We start from the raw sequence: 19,287 nt of genomic DNA, 5'->3' as shown, positions 1-19,287 counted from the left end.
TGGGTCTTGGGGTCACGTGATGCTCTAAAAACTTAGGAGTACAGCCGACATTAGGGGGTACAATAGATCCTTCCTGAAAAGCTCCTTTATTACCACAACATAGAGCCCATCTAAAATCCCTTATGTTTGATATCTGACTGAAAGACGCGCGGTGGATTTGAAGTCTAATGTGGTGACCTTTAGTGCCAGTCAGATCAGGTATTGTTGGGTTTAGAGGTGACAGTTTGATAGCTTCACATCCAACCAGCCTGTCATGTCTCCTGAATCATCTACTGCTTGTATCTCGGCTTTAATATTCAGCATGAGCATTAGCTGTAGCTCGTGCGCCAAGCTCGGCTCATTCGCACTTTCAACAGGGTGGCTATCAAGTCTGCGTAAGAGACCAACCGCTTTCCGTCGGTCAGAAGTACTGAGGTGAGCAGTGACTTCGACCGGAATCGCGGAAACAGAAATATTAGGTGAAGCGGGTGAAGATGAATCCTGACTGGGCTGGGGAGTGAGATCATCAGATGGACTTGTATGAGACGAAGATAGGTAGCGAGTGTGGCTTAGAATGTCGCAGCTCTTTGGTCCAAGCCATGAGATCTCCGGGATTGTCACGTTTTCTTCATGACCAAGCCCCTGGCTGCCGCATTTGTAGGTAAGCATGATGGCAATACCGCTAGGGTCGAAGTCGACAAGAGCGTAAATGGGAATTTGCGGAAAGGATGAGTGCAGAAGGTGAAGGAATTGTCGTGTCACCAGGTCCGGATAACCTTTCCCCTGAGAGCAATAACATGAGCAAAAGCTAGGAAATTCTGTGTTATGAATATGATGCCTTACTGTAATAATAACCCCTATACCTGCGTCAGATAGCCCGTAGTATTCAGACGCGGCCAGTCCACGAAAGGTGGCCTAGTAGAAACATCAGAGAATAACCTGCGAATATTCAGATGAGGGGACTTGCCTCCTTTTCGATAACCATAATCCATTTCGTTTCACCAATATCAATTCGACGAATGGCTTCAGCATGTGGAATTAAGGTGCCCTAGTAAGACCCATTAGCTACCTGGTCACCACATTCCTTGTAGTATAATTCGATCCTCACATTATTATCAGAACTACAGTCAAGAACGGAGTGGTTCTTTAACGTGATAATAACGCCTCCTGCAATAAGACCTTTATATGCAGCAACCTACTTCGATACTTAACCCTTAAACTTGCTTCACTTGAAGGATACATACAACACTCAACGCGTCTCTACCAACTCCGAATGTAAAGGCGATATCGTCGACAAGATTATCAACATACTGCTGGCTGCCGAAAAGATCTGGATTCTGATAGTATATATTTCTATAATCATTTAGAAAATATACCTGGTACGTGAGACTGATTTAAAGGACAGCGGACTTTAGGCAAGGAAATAAACAGACCTTTTGGTAATGACGTGGTCGGAGATGAGTGCTTCATAACACAAATGAAGAATTTGAAGAACGCATGCTGGAAATAAGGAATTAACATCTTCAGTTAACCTATAAGCAAGAGGCAAGACTCCTTGCGCGGTATGAACTTACTAAATCTTTTTGCCTCTGCTTCCGTACTTGCTGGGAACCGGAGGAGACTTTCATTTCCTGTCCGGCGATTACGTAGAGGAATATCGAGAACTCGATTCTCGCTAAGCGCGTCAATAACTCTTTCTAGAATATCTTCAATCTTAACCATAACAGCTCCGGCTTGCGCATTTCGTGTAGCATCTCCACCAATCGTGACGATGTTATTTAGTTGCCTGTCCATTGTGACAAAACGTGATATAAATGAGGACATTTCAGTTCTATTAGCCACTTATACTGCAGCTTAGGAAACTAACTGTATACTGTGGTACCTACTGATTGTTCTTGTCAGGTTATAACAGGTACGACACTGATGTTGATCTCAAGGCAGTCACTCCTGCTACCAGCATACATGTAGTACCAGGTACCTAGGTACCTAATGTACACCAATGTGAACCTTGGAATACAGGTACCTCATGTATCACGATGTTCCCTGAAGCTTCTTACGTTATACATAAGGCCTAAGCTGTCACATGACCTAAGGTCATGTCAGATTAGTCAGCCATGTCAGGTGACCTGAAAATCCCTAGTCCCATGTAAAATAGCGGTGTAACACGCGTTCCCACGATTTTACCTTAATGAATCAGATCATCAGGAATATCATCAATTAGACCTCATATATCGCCTATTCAGTACGTATTAGTTGTGTGACAGTGGGTTAGCCTAAAAGGGTTTACCTTTTAGGCTTAGCCCCACGCACGTGGTGGCACGTGACTAGATTACATAATTGGCTATTCCTTATATTCCAACAGATATATTTGGAAAATAATTATTATAATTTACGAAAATAATTTTAAAGATTTATTAAAAATGAATTATTAAAAAATAAAATAATAAATATTTTATAAAATATATTAAATTAAGAAATAAATATATAAAATAATTGTTAAAAAATTAAATAATAATAAAAACGATTTTTTAATAAATTTTATTATATAAAAAAGTTAAAATTAAATTATATTATAAATATTAGATATTTTTCCTAAATATTTCATAATACAACAACAATAAGGATAATATAACATACCATTACATAAGCCCTATGGCTTACATATCACAAGCTTATTGGCAATCGTAACATCAATACCAGGGGCAGATCACAGTTATCTCCACCTATTATGCATGAACCATACGATTCAATTTTAATAGATTTAGCATTAATCTTCTATAGAGGAAGGAACATAATTAATATGCATGGAACGGCAAAGCATTGGATATGGATTTTATTTATTTTCAATTCATCAAATGTCTGAGATTAGACATGCGCGCACTATAGACACTATCTAGTAATAGTAGCTTATCTGCATCTTTTGAAGTAGACGCTAGTATCGCTAGCTGTCAAGCTAAAGCAACCCGCTATCTAACCTAAGACTGAGTTAGGGAGTTGCCTTCCTTATCGCGCTGCTCGCCGTACTTCTTGAGGCGGATAGCTGTAGAAAGGATGTCAGGGATTGTTCTATGTAACTTTATCTTCAAGAACAGAGATTTGATAACGTGACTAACCTTGGATAGCAATAAAGCCGGTTGTGTCTTGGGGCGAAAAGCCCTCTAGAGAGTCCATAGATGCAGCCCTAAACGATTGAAGTAAGTAACTTTCTTATGGTATTCCGTAGGGAGAACATAGGTAGAACGCAATTCTGCTAAGTCTATCATGGGAGTACGAAAGTCTAGGCGATTCTGGTCTCTAGAGTGAAGGAAGGGGAGGTGTTTGGAGTAGCTTACTCTTCAGAGTAAAGGTTGCTGACGCTGCTGGAGCGGCCAAGCACGTATACCTAATGGCCCAGATTAGTTATTTGGCAAAGACTAGTCATAGACGAGACTCACATGTCCTTTGTACGCTCTCAATCGCACAATACCGGTTGTGTTTTGGGATGAGAAGAGGATAGAATTGTCAAGGAATTCCCTCTCGGGGCTGAAGTAGAGACCGTTGTAGAGAATGCGGCTCCACGAGTGCGTCACGAACTGGTCACGCAATTCGCGAACTCGGCCGTCGAGGACCAAACCTTCAAGATCAAGATGCGCAAGTCGCGCAATAGTGCTGCAAACCAAGATTTAGTAAGTGTTGACTAGGAGGGAGTTTAAGGGTAAGGTCTTAGAGCTGGGATAAGGAGAACTCACAGTCCTGGTGTATCGTAGCAACCACGGCTCTTGAGTCCGACTGAGATAGGCAAGGTTAGCATATCTATAACTACCCACCTTCTGATTTAATACTAACTGAAGCGGTTCTCAACAATGTCGATTCGGCCTACACCATTGTCGTGGCCTATCTTGTTCAAGAGTTTGAATACAGCCACACTGCCGGTAGTCTCCTGGCCTGCAACGGTGACCTTGACCGGGATACCCGCTTCGAAGTGAATAGAGAAGTCAGTTGGCTCGTTGGGGGCATCAAGCGGATCCACGGTTCGGGTCCATAGCTCCTTACTATGATAAGAATGTTAGCAGTGCCACATATGCTCGGACCGTTTAAAGATAAATTTCGGCTTAGGATGGTACCAGTAACGTCGATAGGCATAAATAAAGCTTTCCCTCAACAAGTTTCGCTTAGATATCAAACATGATCACAAGATAACTAGCCGGGGTGAAGATGAACTTACGGAGGGGTGTGGTCGGGATCTTCGAGGATACCAGCTTCGTATGAGCAATGTACTAGGTTGTCTATGTGATACGGTTAGCTTCCTGAAACTACAGAGTGGTTTGCCAAGTTGTATTTTATGGAAGCTGCATTGTGGATAATCTGAACGGTAAGGGAACTGAAGCCAAAGTGACTCTTACCGTCCATGGACCAGGGCGTCTTCGGGGTCGAGCTCTGTTGTATGTTAGCGTCATCTGGTAGCTGGATATTTTTGCCTGATGAGGAATACATACGACAGGGATCTTCTTCTCAGCTGCGTAGCGAAGTAGGTCCGCGCGGCCCCTATAAACGAGTATCAGTATCTCATGTTCAGGTTCCACCGTAGATGCAGCATTCATGTCCTGGATTGCTGAGACAGGAAAAACCTCAATTCCGGACGTGGCTGATCAAGTATAGAACAGAGTGGGTGGTACTGGGAGACTAACTCTATAATGATTGTTAGAAAGTATACCTATTTTAATTTTAAGAGAGACGATGGTGCATACGGAATTTTGCGCAGAATTCTGGTAGCCGCCAAGGGGCGATGACCTTCAGAGAGGGCCTCAAGGCCGCGAAGGCTAGCTCGAAGCGAACTTGATCGTTGCTATGCTTATTAGCTAGGACAAAATGGACGTGGATAAATAGAGAGGAAATACCCTTTGCCCTACGTCGAAAATTAGTGTTTTGGCTCTATGGAATAAAAGCGGTATAGGGTATTGAAGTAGTGTACTTACAGTGCATCCGTGCGAAACAAACTATACGTATCATGATAGGTCAGCGTGCTTTCTGTCAGACTCTTCGGAAGAGGATAGCGGCGGATGTACGAGGCTAAAACGACCAAATAAAGGTCCTCCGCTCTAGATCTCTTACGGAATAGAACATTGGAGTTTTAACGTACGTCGCAGTTGTGCTCAATGGCTGCCTTAACCTGGGCTTTCGCAATGATTGGGCGAGCTAGAGAAGTACCCAAGAGGTCTGGAAAGGGGTTAATGCTTATACTTCAGGTTAGAGAAGGGCTACGCACATCGATCCTCATAGATGGCATTGCATTGGATTGCTCTGTGGATGACCTTCTCCACGAATTCCTCTTGGAGATTCTGAATGATCTAATGTTAGTAATTTCGATCTCAATGGGGCGTATAACTACGGGGCAGCATTGTAGTGAAAAAGGGGGTGAAAAAAAGGGATATAAATACGTCGATTATCATGCGCTCAGCACCCAAGCTTAGAGCCTTCTTCTCGACGGCAGCCCAGTCTTCTTCCTGGCCAACATCCGCTAAAAAGCACTGATCATATATTAGACTCGAGCTTTAGTTAGGGTACGCAATATAGGGAACTTACGACGACGGTGTAGCCCTCAGAAATCAGCCATACTAGGATGGTTGAGGTATCAAGGCCTATATATATGATGTTAGTAAGGACTGTTTAATTCTAGACATTGACAGAATGACCATCGCCGTTATACTAACGATGACCTCACCCGTAGGCCATCGTAGCCATAAAATAGCTCTATTTTGGCTCGAACAGAGAATAGATAAAGCGGACATAATTGGAGATACTGACCTCCGGAGTAGGCGCTATGTAGACAGTTAGTTAAGGTTCGAATAACTAGCAGTAATTAATTGTTTAATAAGGGGTAACTACTCACAGACAGACACGACCCTTAGACATCTTGAATTGTTCGTTTGTATAGAATTGTATAATTGGGCACTGAACACGGTGGATAGATGTGGGTAAAAACGACTCAAAAAGTAGGCGGGATGATGTTTTATATACTCTCAGTCTTCTAAACGTTTGTGCGGGCCGAATTTATGAGTCAGCCTAAAGTTAATATTTTTTCTACTACTAGGGCTGGTGTAATGGTGTGTCATATTATCCTTGTTATTCTTATATTATGAAGTATTTAAAAAGAATATGTAATATTTATAAGATATATATACTTATATATATATTAAATAAATTTAATAACTTTAAGTTATATAATAATACCTTTAAAATAAATAAAGAAAATAATGCTTTTATTATTAAAACAAATGAAATAAAAGGAATATTTATAATATAATTTAATTTTAACTTTTTTATATAATAAAATTTACTTAAAACTTATTTTTATTATTGTTTAATTTTTTTTAATAACCATTTTATATATTTATTTTTTAATTTAATATATTTTATTTTTTAATAAATTATTTCGTTAAATTATAACATTTATTTTTTAAATATATTTATTAAAAAAGTTAATTTAAAATAATTAATAAATTTAATATTATAAATTTTAAAATATTATAAGATATTAAATTTATTAAACTGGTGTTAATGTATTAGGTGACTTTAACCTTGATCATGTGATTATATTCTTAGTATAAGTACCATTTATGGTCGCACACACCCATTTTATATAATATCATCCACTTTTAATACAAGTCATTCCTTTTCCTTCATCATTATCATTTAAAAGTCCTTGATATTGAACAAGACTTAGACGTCTTGGCCTTGGATCAAGCCCTATTAGACCTGATATCAAGGACTTTTAGATGATGAAACTGATGATGAAAAGGAATGACTTGTATTAAAAGTGGATGATACTATGTAAAATGGGTGTGTGCGACCATAAATGGTACTTATACTAAGAATATGATCACATGATCAGGATCAAAGTCACCTGATACACCAGCACCAGTTCAATATTATATTAATATATTATAAAATTTTCTATATAATACATATTAATATTATTTTTTATAGTTTTAATAAGTTTGAAAAGGTTAAATTCGATACCTTTTTTATTATTTATAATATATTTTAATTATTATTAAATTATATTATTTATAATTGCTATAATTTTTGTTATATTATTTTTAAATATATAATAAATATAGGTTTTATTTTATTAAGAACGTTTAAAACCTTTAAAATAACATAATACTTTCCGCTATTACTTGTAAAGGGATAAAGTTTAACATTTTTACTTTTTTAATAATTTTAAAAATTTTTACTATTGTACAAAAAAAATAATATTATTTTTTTTCTTTACTATTTTATAATTAATTAGTTGGTTAATTATTAATTAATATTAAATTAACTATATATTATATAATAATATAAAAGGAAATATAAATAACAATTATATTTTAATTAATTATACTAAAGTAAAAAAGGAGGGATTTTCCCAAGTAAAGAAAGATATTTATTATATAAATACGTGGGCTGTGCGTGGGCGATGTGTGTAGGCATAACCCTGGTCATGTGACGAGGTTACGTAACTGTTATCCCAATAGATTATTTTAATATTTTATTTAATAAAAGATATTTATAAGTTAAAATTTAATAAGTTATATTTAATATAAATAAATTAAAAGATTGAATAAAAATTTATTAAAGGTAAGTAATTAATAAAATAAGAGAAATAAAGTTATTTTATAAATCTTTTTAATATAATTTAATTATTCTAACAATATATATTAAAAAGACCTCTTAAAACCTTTTAAGAAACACGGTAATATTAAAAATTATTTTTATAAGGTATTATTTAAAAAAGCTAAAAAAGTATATTTAAAAAGCTATTGTTAAATAAAAATTTAAAAAAAAATTTTACAATTTAATTTTAAATATTTTAAAAAATAAATCCTTAATTATATATAAGTATATATATATAAAATTAATAAATATAATTATTTATAAAAGGTTAAAACAAAATTAATAATTTAAGGAAATTAATAAGTTTTAAGGATTAAAGAAATATATACCTTAATATTAACCAAAAAATCTTTTAAAATTTTAATAATAATAATTATAAAATTTAATTTCAAATTAATTTAATATAACGTTATAAATATGTTTATAAATGCAAAATTTAAAAAAAATATGTTTATGAAAATATTATTAAACTATTAAAAAAGAGGTAATATTTTTAAATTATTTAAAACGTTATATAAATTATAAAAATCTTTTTTATTATAATAAAAAAATTAATTAAGATTTTAAGAATCTTAGATTTTAAACCTATTTTTAAAGAATTTTATATATTTATTAAAAAAAGGATTTTATTATTTATTTATATTAATAATATTATTATAATATATTTTAAAGCTAAAAAAAAAGAAGTAATATATTTTATTAAAGGTTTTAAATAATATTATTAATTTATTAAAGGTAATGATTTATAATGGTTTTTAAATATTAAAATAATAAAGGATTGGGAAAGGTAATTTATTTAATTAAATTAATTTATATATATTAATAAAATAGTTAATTTTATAAAATTTTTAAATTAAATTTTAAATATTTTAATAATTAAAGAAAAATTATTTCTTTATAAAAAAATAATTTTATTTAAAAATATTTACTATTATTAATAATGTATAAGATTTATTTTATATGTTGCGGTGATTATATATTTAGATATAATTTTTATAATTTTATAGTTTTTATAATTTAATTATAATTTTGGTTTAAAATATTATAATATATTAAATTAAGTAATTTTATATTTTAAGTATATATGGAAATATACGTTGTAATTAAAAAGGGGTAATATTTTTAAAATTATAAATGATACTTTATTTACCAATAATATTTATAATTAAAAAAGTTTTTAAGTATATATAATAAGGTTATTTAAAGGTATAATAAATTAAAAGGTTAATAAGTAAAATATAATAATTATATTTATTACGAAGGTTAAATTGTTAACTTTATTATAAGTAATAAAAAAGGTTATATTTATTATAAAATTAATTTATATTTTTAAAATTAATTTAAATTAATTTATTATTAAAATTAATTATAATAATAAATAAATAATTAAATTAATTAATAAAAATATTAAAAAATTAAAGATTAAATTAAAATATATGAATATATATAATTATTAATTGCGTTAAAAGGTTTAATAAAGTTATATTAAAGTAAATTATGTTATTTTAAAAAATATAATTGCAAATAAATTTATTAAAACTTTTACAAAAAATTTATATAAACAATTTAAAATTTAATTAACCTTAATAAATATTAAGAACTTTTTATAAGTAAAATAATTATAAAAATTAAATAATAAAATAATTATAAAATAAAAAATGCGTATTAATAGTAATTAAAAGCAATTAGAGATTTTTTCCAAGTTAAAATTAAATTGTTAATAATTTAAATAATAAAAGGATATTAAAATATTTTAAATTAAATTAACTTATCGGTTATATTTGAAAAAGTATATTAAATTAATTAACTATATTAAGTAACTTAAAAATCTTTAATCTTATATAAAATAGCGGTATAATACGCGTTCCCACAATTTTACCTTAATCAATTAAATTATTAGAAATATAATAAATTAAACCTTATATAACGCCTATTCAGTACGTATTAGTTGTGTGACACATATCTTCTAATTGCACTTTGTAATATAGACTTTTTTGATATTCCTTAATATTTCCGATATTTGGGGCCAAGCAAAGTTGCTTATTAAATTCTAGGCTACTGAAGAATCCAAGACAGCATGCTAGTAGCCATGTTAGTAGTTGGATAGTTCTGAATGCTAAAACAGGTTCATGATTCTTTATGCAATGTCTGCTTTATGTTCTCATTTCTTGTTTATATAGAATAAGTGAGTAAGCTTATTCCCGTGGAAAGTATATGAGTTTTAATTGTTGTCTCAATCTCAATAGTCTAGAGGTATAAGATTCGACTATTCGCTCCTATGATTTTCTCTGATTCCATCTCATGCTCTTTTCCAGAATTATCGAGAAAGAGTTTTGTCAACTAGATTTCTTTCTTTCATCTTACTGGATTGGATTATATTCTAATTGTTCCATTGTCTCTGTTCTGGGCGTAAACCTTTCGTATGTGTTACCCTGCAAGCAATGGAACAATTAAACGATGGGTCTTCTGGGGTGGTTTTTACATTAGAAAGTCGACCCCATGTTTTTACAGGACGGTTGTTGACATTCCCGTTTGCCGCTGCGCCTTAACCAATTCGGTTGCGTCCCGCTCATTTCTCAACTCAATCGACGACAGCTTAAACAATATGTACTATAGAGCGTCTAAAATTTGCCTCGGGAGAAGGCCAAGCCGGTCTAGTTATTCGAAAAAGTACTTGACAAAGTAGGTGCTTATGACAAGTCTATGTTGGTTGGTTACCCCATGTTTGAGCGACAAACGGTGTTGGTAAATGAGATGGTAAGGCATCCAACGACTTCGCCGTCGTAGCACATAATACACAATAGAATAAAAGTGGTTCTGTGACACAATGTCAAACAATGTCAGCTCGTGTGGACGAATTGTTTCGGTATAAAAATGCGTAGAAGCTTCGTGTCTGATTTGCTGACCAGCTTCGGATGCGACATATCAGGTAGTCCGCAATTTGCAGCTTGTGGTCCGTAGTTGTGGTCGTTCCAGCCCTTCAGCCAGCCATCTCACTACCTAAGTCAGGCCGAGTCTGTAGGCCTCCAGATCCACGTATGCCATTTAAAAAGCTCGCGGCTCCTACAACTTCCTGTTTATTATTACTTATCACTCCGATATATTATTATTTGGATAATATAATACCATATCATTTCATTTATAAACTGGAATAATCATGTCGCAGGCTACGGGATCCTACAAGGGACGGTGCGATTGCGCACGAATTTTCAAAGATGTGCAATCAATAGAGGCTCATATCAAGGACACGGGACATATGGTGACGAAATGGTGCACGGAATGCTCTCGTTTATTCCACTCTAAGGGTGCACTTGCACAGCATAGGGCGACTGCCGCAAAACACAAGGGCAATACGACTGCAACTGCTCCCGCGACTGTCACCACAACTGTCACCGCAACTGCCATACCCAAGACTAACGCTAAGGCCAAGGCTGGGGCTAAGCCCAATACTTCCTATAATAAACCTCAGATAGATAAACCTACCGTCGCTTCCAGCAAGCCCGCAAATAAACCCACAAGCAAACCGGCAGGAACTACCACTACCATCACTACCTCTCCTAACCCTCCTAAGCCATCTCAGAGCGCCAAAGGAAAGAATCTCCCCGAGGGTCTTAAAGGTACCTAAGCTACACCAAATATTACCCCATACATTCTCTTATATAGCAAACCATATATGCTAACTTATCCAGCCGGCATCTCGAATAAAAGCCAAACAATGCAGAGCTCAGCGGCAGGTGTATATGCATCCCCAAAGCCAGCCCCGACCGTGCCGCTGGATCCCATTGCAATTAATTATCCGTGGTCATCAGAGAAGCAATCACCAGCCTTGATCAAGTCTTTAACGCCCTGTTGTCACGATGAAGCGTGCTTGATAGACGAGAACTATTACACAGGCACTTGGACGGGACGGAAATGGAAGCACATCAATATCGGAAGATTCCTCCCGACTCCTATGAAAGTAAAAGGGATGGCAAAACGTAAGGCTCTTGTCATCGACTGCGAGATGGTTGGGATCTCGGGAGGAAGAGGCGAACTTGCCCGTATTTGCATTGTCGACCTTTTCACGAGAGAAGTCCTTGTCGACTCCCTTGTGATCCCCACCGAGATCGTCGGAGACTGGCGGACAAAGTACAGCGGAATAACCCCAGCTATGATTGCTCAGGCTCGGGCTGATGGAACGGCTCTGAACGGGTGGCCGACCGCGAGGACTAAGCTTTTCGAGCTTGCTGACGCGGATACGATACTCATAGGACACGCGCTCAACCATGACTTGCAGGCTATACATGTCATTCATAACAAAGTAGTCGATTCTGGTATCCTAGTTGCAGAAGCCGTTTTCGGAAGGGGCAATAGACTATGTCGCCGATGGGGGCTGAAAGTGCTGTGTCAAGAACTGCTGGGTATCACAATACAGTCGTCCAAACGTGGCCACGACTGCTTGGAGGATACGCTTGCGTCTCGAGAGATTGTGCTGTGGTGTTTTAGAGAGCGCGAGAAACTGGCGGCCTGGGCTAAGGACGCCTTAGTCAAGTACGAGATTGAGAAGCAGAAGAGAGAAGAGCGCCAACGAGCGAAGGCCCAAGAGCTGGCGTTAAAGGAGCAGAGGGAGAAGGGAAAGGAAAGGGAGAAAACGAAAGCTAATCGTTCTTTTTACGACTCTTACGAGGTAATGAGCTGGGAAGAATACCTCGAAGCTTGCGAGTACCCTCCTGGATATGATCCGTCATCATCTTACTAGAGGGAGTCGGATGACAAGAACTGTCATACGTTGCAAGAACAGAAGAGAATGCAGACCATCTACCACTTCTCATTGAACAGAGAGGAAGCTCTGTACTACGGGTGTTGATGTATGCCTACCTGGTAGTTAAAGAATAAGTCACATGCGTTTCTTCTTTTCATATCGGTGTACTTAGATTTTACAACTGAATGCAGTTCGTAGCTTTTTATCGAGTACTGAAAGATACGGTAGATGGACAGTGTGAACGATTCAATTTACTAACTGAGCTGCTTCATGAGCGAAAAGGGGAGCCTGACTTGTATACACGTTCTTACTAAGATACCTCATATTGTAGTCCCCTTTAAACCTTTCGTTCATCCCGCGCCTTCATCAGCTTCATTTATAGTCGTCGGAATGCTAGAAAATTATAAGCTAAAAGTACATATTCTATTAAGCCATGAAATTACTATCAAGCCCTACCGACGTCGGCTAAAATTAATAGGAGCAAACTACGAATAAAAGTTCTGAAGGGGGCTCCTACAAAGCAGCAATTTATTATCTACCTAGGTATAGATCTGATTTATTTAGAATCTTAACATCGTTAGCATGGTACATGTAAATATCGAGTCATATTTCTGGTTTATAAATGGAGTTGTCAGGATATCGTATAGCACGGGGTGAGAGAGAGGGATTTATAGTGGTATATTGGTGACTGTATTGACCCCTGCCCTCCCAGAAATAGGGGCTGGAAAGGGAGTGGGGTTGGTGGCGAATAGGCTCCTGATACATAGACCCATTATCTGGCGACTATCATACAGGATAGCCCTGTTATATCCCAACAGCTACTAATACAGTCGGTGCTTTGTTTTTGTAGTAAAAGGTATAGTACGTTAAAAAAGGCTCGTTGAGTTTAGATCAGAGACCCCGAAGCTCACAGCAGTCGATATAAGAGCGTAAAATGTATGAAAGTCATTTTAGCGTTTGAGATGCTTCCAAAACGACAGTTGCTTATTGTTTTCCTTTGATCTTTCTGCGACCTCCTTTTTAGGTACTGGTATACTTGCATTGTTACCATGGCCTAACCCAGTAGCAGCATCAAATGCTTCGATTCCAATATCAACCATGTAATATTTATCTGGTGGTCTTATCACGGGCGTGGCAGACACACGGACGATATGAGATGATAGCTCAGATCTTTCTAGTGCGGTGGGCTTGAAAAGAGCTTCCATTTCATCGAGCTGTACACGATCAGGATCGACCCCGGCGTCGAGTTCACATGCGCTAAAAGCAACGTCGAACCCGTTAAGTGTGCCAATCAACACGGTTATCTTCGCACCGTCTGCATGCTGGAATATCAGAGCCACGGAAAGCTGTTTCGGCTCATAGTGTAGAGGATAGATGGGGGACCACTTGTCTGTGACCCATCTCGTGGCTCTACTCTTTGTTACCATTGACTCGGGGATTGGAAACCTTAAACGTGCCCTTTGGAGGCGTACAAGCTGATAGATCGTCGGAGGGGGGCCTTCCCTTAACATTAATACGTAATGAAGAAAGGCGCCGCTTAATAATGGAGGCTTCTGAGGGACGTAGACAGTTTGAAGGTTTCCACGTGTATGGATTCTAGTGAGTTTTTCTGTCCGAATACGTGCGTACTTGTCATTGTATTTTGACAGCTTCTGTAGATATATAGCCAAGAAGGTTAGGTCCGTATAGTCAGGCGGCACGGGACAGTCGAGGGCTGCTATATTTTTATCGTCATCGAGTGCCGTAAGATGAAGGCTAATTTTAAGGCCACGATTAGTTAAGGTATAGGGCTCACGAGGTTCCCAATCCTGATACGGAATTATATTATCTGAGTTTAAGAAGTACGATGGATCCGCCGCCAGGAGGCCTTCCATCGCATCTGGTGGTGAGTTAGGGTTAACCCAGGCGAACAACGACTCGTCGTCAGATTGCTTCATAATTTCCTCCTGAAGTCGTATAAATGCCTTCTCTGCACCCTCGCCGTATAGCATGGGCATGCTAACAGAGAAGATACCCATCAGACAATAGGCTTTGTCCTCCGGTCGTGTAGTTACCCTTTGTGCAGCCCACGACATTCGTCTCGCAATACTCGCTGATTCCAGAGGTTCGTCACCAAGCAATATCTTGTAATCGACTCTCGTGGTTTCGGCGAGCTGCAAGCATAGAAATTTCTTTTCACCAATCGGAACCCAATCGCCGGAGAAGAATATCATATCTTTTGGGGCGAGAAGCTCCTGCAGCGTCCAGCCACGAGTGAACCACTTATTCGTAGCAAATTCTGCCTTGGATTCTGCCGTAACGAGCTCATTCGGTGCCTTAAGCAAGAAGGCATAACAGACATCAGCATCGCGATACCACGCAAACATAGAATTGATGGCTTCGGATAACTCAGAACTACTACGTTTATCGATGCAGCACGAATCAATCCGGATGTATTCGTAGCCATCAGCAGCAGCTTGGCTACACGCGCCTAGAATTTTGGATAGTGATGCGTGGGCTGCAGCCGTGTTGGCTGAGGTATAAGACGCCTTGTCATTTTCAATATCGTTGAAAGTTATTTCATCATCTTCCCAGGTATGCGATAGTATAGCATATCTGAATAACTCATTCGCTCTCTTCTCTACGAGCTTTAGAATACCGGTATATTTGGCAGTGCGGGCTTCTAAGAGGCGCATTTCATCTGGTAGCCTTTCTTCTTCCTTTGTTGGTACTATGTAAAGGTTTGAATGTAATTTCAGGTGCGAGTTAGACAAGGGTACAATAGAGTCCTAGAACCGGAATCTACTGGTGACTCTATCGAACTATAGTACTTCGTGTCAGCTTTACGCCTCTGATTCCTGGGTAATAGGGCGTACCATATAGGCTATGTTTCAATTTTGCTGATCGATGTTCACCTCGTGTACCGATTTAGGGGGTATTTCGAGAATAGAAAGAGGATACCGATAATCCATAAACAGAAGAAGGATTGTGGCACAAATCCTGTGCCACACATACATCAGCAGACTACAACATGCTGTATAATAATATGGTTACATGCGTGCCTTAGAGCGCGGCGCAGTGTCTTGGCGAGAATGTGCATATAATGACCTCCCCCCTCGCTTATATAGTTAAGTTTATATGTATTAAGGAGTTGTCAAGTCCTAAATACAGATTAAAAATGGCCGGAAACTCACAATTTGAGGGTGTCATAGACACGCATATTCAAGCCCCCCCTCCCGTAAGGGTAGCATCACAGCCGGACCTAACGAAATATGAAGACAAGCAAGATACTATACAAACCAACACTCGGCCGCCCATCCCTGGCATAATCGTTGCAGAGTAGGTAATTACCTGTAATCTTCCACCATTGGAACGCTATGATTACGTAGTATATATACTGATAATATTCATGTAGGCCCTCAAAGCCGCCAAATATGGCAGCAAGAGATGATAAACCGCCTCAAGTCATCCAGGGGCAGGATCCGCCAATGGTAACGCCTTTGGACAGGCTCGATAAATACCCTCAGTGGATCGACTGTCCTGCTTGTAAACGGCGGACCAGGACGAATGTCACGGAGGAGGGAGGTGGAATGCAAATGTATGTGACGGTCTCATCTCGTGAATTTTGTCTTGATCTCGTGCTAAGATTTACGCCTATAGAGTAGTAGGAGCCTTGTTGTGTTGCGTCTGCCCATGTCTCGCTTGTCTACCATGTAAGTCAAACCACCCTTACTGGGGCCACCCTAGTGGGGGCCACCCATTTCCCATACAAAATCAACAACTTCGCATGTCTATAATTAATTTAAAGAAATAGATAAAAATATAAAATCTCTTATGTTTTACTTTCCGATCATTATAATAGCTTATGTACATTTTATCATATTTAAAATCTAATGTTTTAATAGTAAAACAGTAAAGTGTATTTTTAATGTTATTTTAAAAATTTTAAAAATTTTAATTTTATATGGGAATTTCATCAAATTACCATAAAACCTTATAAACGCTTATAACTTCTCAGATAAATAAGTTATATAACTCGCCCTAGATTTAAAAGTTGTATTAAAATGTCCCTTATTTAACGATATAGATTTTACATTTATACCATATTAATTGGTAAAGTTATAAGCAATAATATCCCTTAACAGCTTTACATATAAATTTGTATGTATAACTGTTAGTGTATACTCCTGTATTCATTTTACCACAGATATTAGCCCTGCCATTTTTTCAAAATTTTATACCTGGTGAGAATTCAATACCGTACTCAAAATCAAAGACCATATATTTTTATCTATTTTCTTGAATTAAATACAAATATGCGAAATCGTTGATTTTGTATGGGAAATGGGTGGCCCCCACTAGGGTGGCCCCAGTAAGGGTGTTTTGACTTATAGGAGGGTGGTTTGAAAATACTCGTATTGTCTGCTCGGCCTGTCACGCTAATATTGCTAATATCTCCCATGATGGCCATGTACAAGTTGTGCCGATATACGGGGCGACGCAACAGCAGTCGGTTTACTACCAGTCCGGTCCCAGTACAAATTAGTCTATAAAGAGGAGAGAAGTGTCATAATAGGATCCTAATAACTGTATTAAATAATAGTAACTGTATGAACCAAATCGGAAAGCTCAGGGTTTTCCAGGTCTATGGTTTCCCCACGAAATGGGTTGTCCACTATTCCGTTCTTGACCTTGTCCTTTGTTATTGGTGCTATATTAACTCTTTTAACCTAGCTATGTATCTTTTAAAGGGGATCATATCATCTGTACAAAACCGTCCTATTCTAACAAATGAATCTTGATTTGTGAGACAGTAGACTCTCCTAAGGACCAGTCCTTGAATATCAGACATATATCTTGGTTCCTTAATATGAGAATAAGTTGTGCCCATGAATAAAAGCTCCTGTTTTCGTTCTTCTTGAAGTCTTAACCATTCATCTGGATTAGCGGCCATAACGGAGACATTCTCGTCCCAGGTGATAGAGACTTGAATATGTACCGGCATTAAATACCTCTCCGTTCTTAGCTGACTTGTAAGTCGAAGCTTGTACTCTGGCCCCATCGCTGACACATGAGCTGATACGGCGATCCCTTTTAGTATCAGTTCTGATGATGTAAAGCTATGTAGCTTCATAGGATCATCTGAGACGGCATTAATTCCTATGGTCTCTGCCAACGGGGTGGATGTATCTTCAAAGCTATAATTGAAACCCAGGGTAACTTGCGCATATTATTGGCCCAAGACCATGTCGGGGCAATGTAGGTTATGGTTCTAAAGCGGGTTAACCATTCACCTTCATCTATAACGTACCAACTAAGTTGACTACCTAATGAGATTTGTTTTCTATATGCTAGCGAGATATTCGTCTGGTACAATTTTTCGCATTTCTCCAGCCAACCCTGCAATCGCGATCAATCTATCAGATTGTTGAGTAATAGCACAACCCGAATAGGAGTACACCAATGTATACCAGGTCCTTTGAAAGTCGGAATGATTTCGAATTTCTACAGTTGGCTTTCGATGCACACCGAGTCCAATCTCTTGCATGAAACTGTATGTAGCGCCCGTAGGGTATTGCTCAGAAGCAATAAGCTCCAGAAATTCCCAACAAACTTGATGCAGGAAGCTTAGCTGTCTCTTCGATAGGTATCGCTCTTGAATAAACCATGCACGCGTGGTCAATGGGACCTGTGCCATCAAACGGTGTTTGGGGTAGGAGCATGCAAAGGCGTATTAGACAGTTTGACCGTTATTAGAAGTCAATTGCATCGAAGTATAGTCCATTGTTGATAGGTCCCTATTAGTAAAGCAGCCGTAAGTGCCGTCGGTAGCCCATGTCGCGGCAATATTACAATGAGCTCTGCTATATATCAACCCCATCATAGAAGATTGTGTTTTCCAATCCTTTTCATCATCCTGAATGATACATACCTAGAGAGTCGATCCAAATAAATTGGAACCCTAATGACATAGCAATTCAGAACACGTCTCGATATGTCTTAGGCAAACGTGAATCAGCCGAGACTACCAAGAACTTTGAAAAATCGCTCTTGGTTAAGCATAGGTGGTTAGAAGATCCCCAGAAGTGGCTTAATGTCAAATATGGCACGGTGCCAACATGGTCGTGACAAACAAGTCGCCACTTACAACCACTTCCGTTATCGTCGCCACATACTTCTATGAGTCTATCAGGCGTAAATGATTCATCGTCTTCTCTTTGTGCACGGCATTTGGCGTGGGATTTCAAGCAAGTACGATACCAGTATTGCTATAGTCCGATCGTCTCAGTTGTCGAGCGACATCCGATTTTGCATGGATGTTTCATTGAAAGGACTTCATCGAAGCGAACCGTGAGTAAATCTTCTAGGCCTTCTTGTAGTGAAATGAATATTTTATCACCCTCACGAATATGGTTTATATCTCATCTTATCCATGGCTGCTCGATGTCACGTTTTCGAATTCCACTTTGGAAGCGGAATTCTTTGTACGTCTTGGGCACATCACCTTCAAGTGCCCTTCGGAAGTAACCTTCAAATTCAACCCCAGCTTTAAATCTTAGAATCGACGTTCAGAGCTCTCGACAGACGAGGCATCCCGTCAGAATTGATGTATAGAGACTTAGGGGCGTAGGATGCAGAATATTTGATTTTAACTCTGGCGACGGGTTGTCAACTATAGTGCTGAGCACTTTGTAGGCGACTTGATACGAACTCCGGCAAGTTTCACAGAGCATTTTGAACTAAAGGGCTGCTTTGTAAATTCATTCGAATAGAGTAACCTAAGTAACTCGTGTTAGAGTGGTTGGTTTTCATATTAGTGTGGCAAAGAAGCCTCGCGATAACTGCAATATTTGTCGTGTTCTCGTAAGAAATGGAGTATAAGAGGGGAAGAGTTATGGGCGGATAGTAGATAGCAAGCAGTGCGTTACATTCGGCATTGCAGTTAGTAA

At 37.8% G+C, this 19,287-nt stretch overlaps 7 protein-coding genes across 7 annotated transcripts; 2 read left to right on the top strand and 5 right to left on the bottom strand.

Moving 5' to 3' along the window:
- Window position 1: 1 nt before the first annotated feature.
- On the bottom strand, window positions 2-2,022 carry F4813DRAFT_297107 (DNA topoisomerase IV, alpha subunit). The gene is made up of 7 exons (XM_049240703.1): window positions 1,554-2,022; window positions 1,413-1,479; window positions 1,224-1,332; window positions 1,088-1,174; window positions 947-1,027; window positions 823-894; window positions 2-762 (listed from the first exon to the last, which is right to left on the bottom strand). The coding sequence occupies exons 1-7, from the start codon at window positions 1,801-1,803 to the stop codon at window positions 211-213; spliced, it is 1,218 nt and encodes a 405-aa protein (XP_049102496.1). The 5' UTR covers window positions 1,804-2,022; the 3' UTR covers window positions 2-210.
- Window positions 2,023-2,797: 775 nt separating this feature from the next.
- On the bottom strand, window positions 2,798-6,009 carry F4813DRAFT_350212 (argininosuccinate synthase). Its single transcript, XM_049242281.1, has 16 exons — window positions 5,853-6,009; window positions 5,542-5,597; window positions 5,397-5,486; window positions 5,225-5,297; window positions 5,099-5,175; window positions 4,935-4,955; window positions 4,707-4,809; window positions 4,455-4,474; window positions 4,362-4,395; window positions 4,184-4,244; window positions 3,805-4,010; window positions 3,708-3,747; window positions 3,414-3,627; window positions 3,312-3,361; window positions 3,093-3,160; window positions 2,798-3,019 (listed from the first exon to the last, which is right to left on the bottom strand). Exons 1-16 carry the CDS (start codon window positions 5,869-5,871, stop codon window positions 2,955-2,957), a joined length of 1,197 nt encoding a protein of 398 aa, XP_049102495.1. The 5' UTR covers window positions 5,872-6,009; the 3' UTR covers window positions 2,798-2,954.
- Window positions 6,010-10,539: 4,530 nt separating this feature from the next.
- F4813DRAFT_297048 (ribonuclease H-like domain-containing protein) lies at window positions 10,540-12,480 on the top strand. The gene is made up of 2 exons (XM_049240702.1): window positions 10,540-11,234; window positions 11,307-12,480. The coding sequence occupies exons 1-2, from the start codon at window positions 10,775-10,777 to the stop codon at window positions 12,353-12,355; spliced, it is 1,509 nt and encodes a 502-aa protein (XP_049102494.1). The 5' UTR covers window positions 10,540-10,774; the 3' UTR covers window positions 12,356-12,480.
- Window positions 12,481-12,733: 253 nt separating this feature from the next.
- F4813DRAFT_350210 (HET-domain-containing protein) lies at window positions 12,734-15,228 on the bottom strand. The gene has a single exon (XM_049242280.1). It carries the CDS (start codon window positions 15,031-15,033, stop codon window positions 13,309-13,311), a length of 1,725 nt encoding a protein of 574 aa, XP_049102493.1. The 5' UTR covers window positions 15,034-15,228; the 3' UTR covers window positions 12,734-13,308.
- Window positions 15,229-15,490: 262 nt separating this feature from the next.
- Window positions 15,491-16,265, top strand: F4813DRAFT_350208 (uncharacterized protein). The gene is made up of 4 exons (XM_049242279.1): window positions 15,491-15,676; window positions 15,753-15,935; window positions 15,998-16,050; window positions 16,152-16,265. Exons 1-4 carry the CDS (start codon window positions 15,516-15,518, stop codon window positions 16,229-16,231), a joined length of 477 nt encoding a protein of 158 aa, XP_049102492.1. The 5' UTR covers window positions 15,491-15,515; the 3' UTR covers window positions 16,232-16,265.
- A 693-nt stretch (window positions 16,266-16,958) lies between these two features.
- F4813DRAFT_297008 (uncharacterized protein) lies at window positions 16,959-17,576 on the bottom strand. Its single transcript, XM_049240700.1, has one exon. It carries the CDS (start codon window positions 17,469-17,471, stop codon window positions 17,049-17,051), a length of 423 nt encoding a protein of 140 aa, XP_049102491.1. The 5' UTR covers window positions 17,472-17,576; the 3' UTR covers window positions 16,959-17,048.
- F4813DRAFT_297017 (uncharacterized protein) lies at window positions 17,577-18,321 on the bottom strand. Its single transcript, XM_049240701.1, has 2 exons — window positions 18,270-18,321; window positions 17,577-18,198 (listed from the first exon to the last, which is right to left on the bottom strand). Exon 2 carries the CDS (start codon window positions 18,033-18,035, stop codon window positions 17,682-17,684), a length of 354 nt encoding a protein of 117 aa, XP_049102490.1. The 5' UTR covers window positions 18,036-18,198; window positions 18,270-18,321; the 3' UTR covers window positions 17,577-17,681.
- Between the last annotated feature and the right edge of the window lie 966 nt (window positions 18,322-19,287).

This window comes from Daldinia decipiens (genome assembly GCF_022478715.1).
Source record: "Daldinia decipiens strain CBS 113046 unplaced genomic scaffold F4813scaffold_6, whole genome shotgun sequence".
Taxonomy (NCBI): domain Eukaryota; kingdom Fungi; phylum Ascomycota; class Sordariomycetes; order Xylariales; family Hypoxylaceae; genus Daldinia; species Daldinia decipiens.
Note: the sequence above shows the minus strand (reverse complement) of the source record. Positions and strands in the feature narration are given on the sequence as shown.

What these genes read in the sequence shown, in the direction of transcription:
- F4813DRAFT_297107 (XM_049240703.1), bottom strand. Translation starts at nt 1,803, where the DNA reads ATGTCCTCATTTATATCACGTTTTGTCACAATGGACAGGCAACTAAAT. An exon ending in GACCACGTCATTACCAAAAG is followed by an intron (nt 1,333 to 1,412) that starts GTCTGTTTATTT and finishes AAATGATTATAG; the next exon opens with AAATATATACTATCAGAATC. An exon ending in GTAGAGACGCGTTGAGTGTT is followed by an intron (nt 1,175 to 1,223) that starts GTATGTATCCTT and finishes GTATCGAAGTAG; the next exon opens with GTTGCTGCATATAAAGGTCT.
- F4813DRAFT_350212 (XM_049242281.1), bottom strand. An exon ending in AGAATTCTGCGCAAAATTCC is followed by an intron (nt 4,475 to 4,706) that starts GTATGCACCATC and finishes TTCGCTACGCAG; the next exon opens with CTGAGAAGAAGATCCCTGTC. An exon ending in CTGAGAAGAAGATCCCTGTC is followed by an intron (nt 4,396 to 4,454) that starts GTATGTATTCCT and finishes AACATACAACAG; the next exon opens with AGCTCGACCCCGAAGACGCC.
- F4813DRAFT_297048 (XM_049240702.1), top strand. Translation starts at nt 10,775, where the DNA reads ATGTCGCAGGCTACGGGATCCTACAAGGGACGGTGCGATTGCGCACGA. An exon ending in TCTCCCCGAGGGTCTTAAAG is followed by an intron (nt 11,235 to 11,306) that starts GTACCTAAGCTA and finishes TAACTTATCCAG; the next exon opens with CCGGCATCTCGAATAAAAGC.
- F4813DRAFT_350210 (XM_049242280.1), bottom strand. Translation starts at nt 15,033, where the DNA reads ATGCGCCTCTTAGAAGCCCGCACTGCCAAATATACCGGTATTCTAAAG.
- F4813DRAFT_350208 (XM_049242279.1), top strand. Translation starts at nt 15,516, where the DNA reads ATGGCCGGAAACTCACAATTTGAGGGTGTCATAGACACGCATATTCAA. An exon ending in GAGGGAGGTGGAATGCAAAT is followed by an intron (nt 15,936 to 15,997) that starts GTATGTGACGGT and finishes TTACGCCTATAG; the next exon opens with AGTAGTAGGAGCCTTGTTGT. An exon ending in ATGTCTCGCTTGTCTACCAT is followed by an intron (nt 16,051 to 16,151) that starts GTAAGTCAAACC and finishes TTAAAGAAATAG; the next exon opens with ATAAAAATATAAAATCTCTT.
- F4813DRAFT_297008 (XM_049240700.1), bottom strand. Translation starts at nt 17,471, where the DNA reads ATGAAGCTACATAGCTTTACATCATCAGAACTGATACTAAAAGGGATC.
- F4813DRAFT_297017 (XM_049240701.1), bottom strand. Translation starts at nt 18,035, where the DNA reads ATGGCACAGGTCCCATTGACCACGCGTGCATGGTTTATTCAAGAGCGA.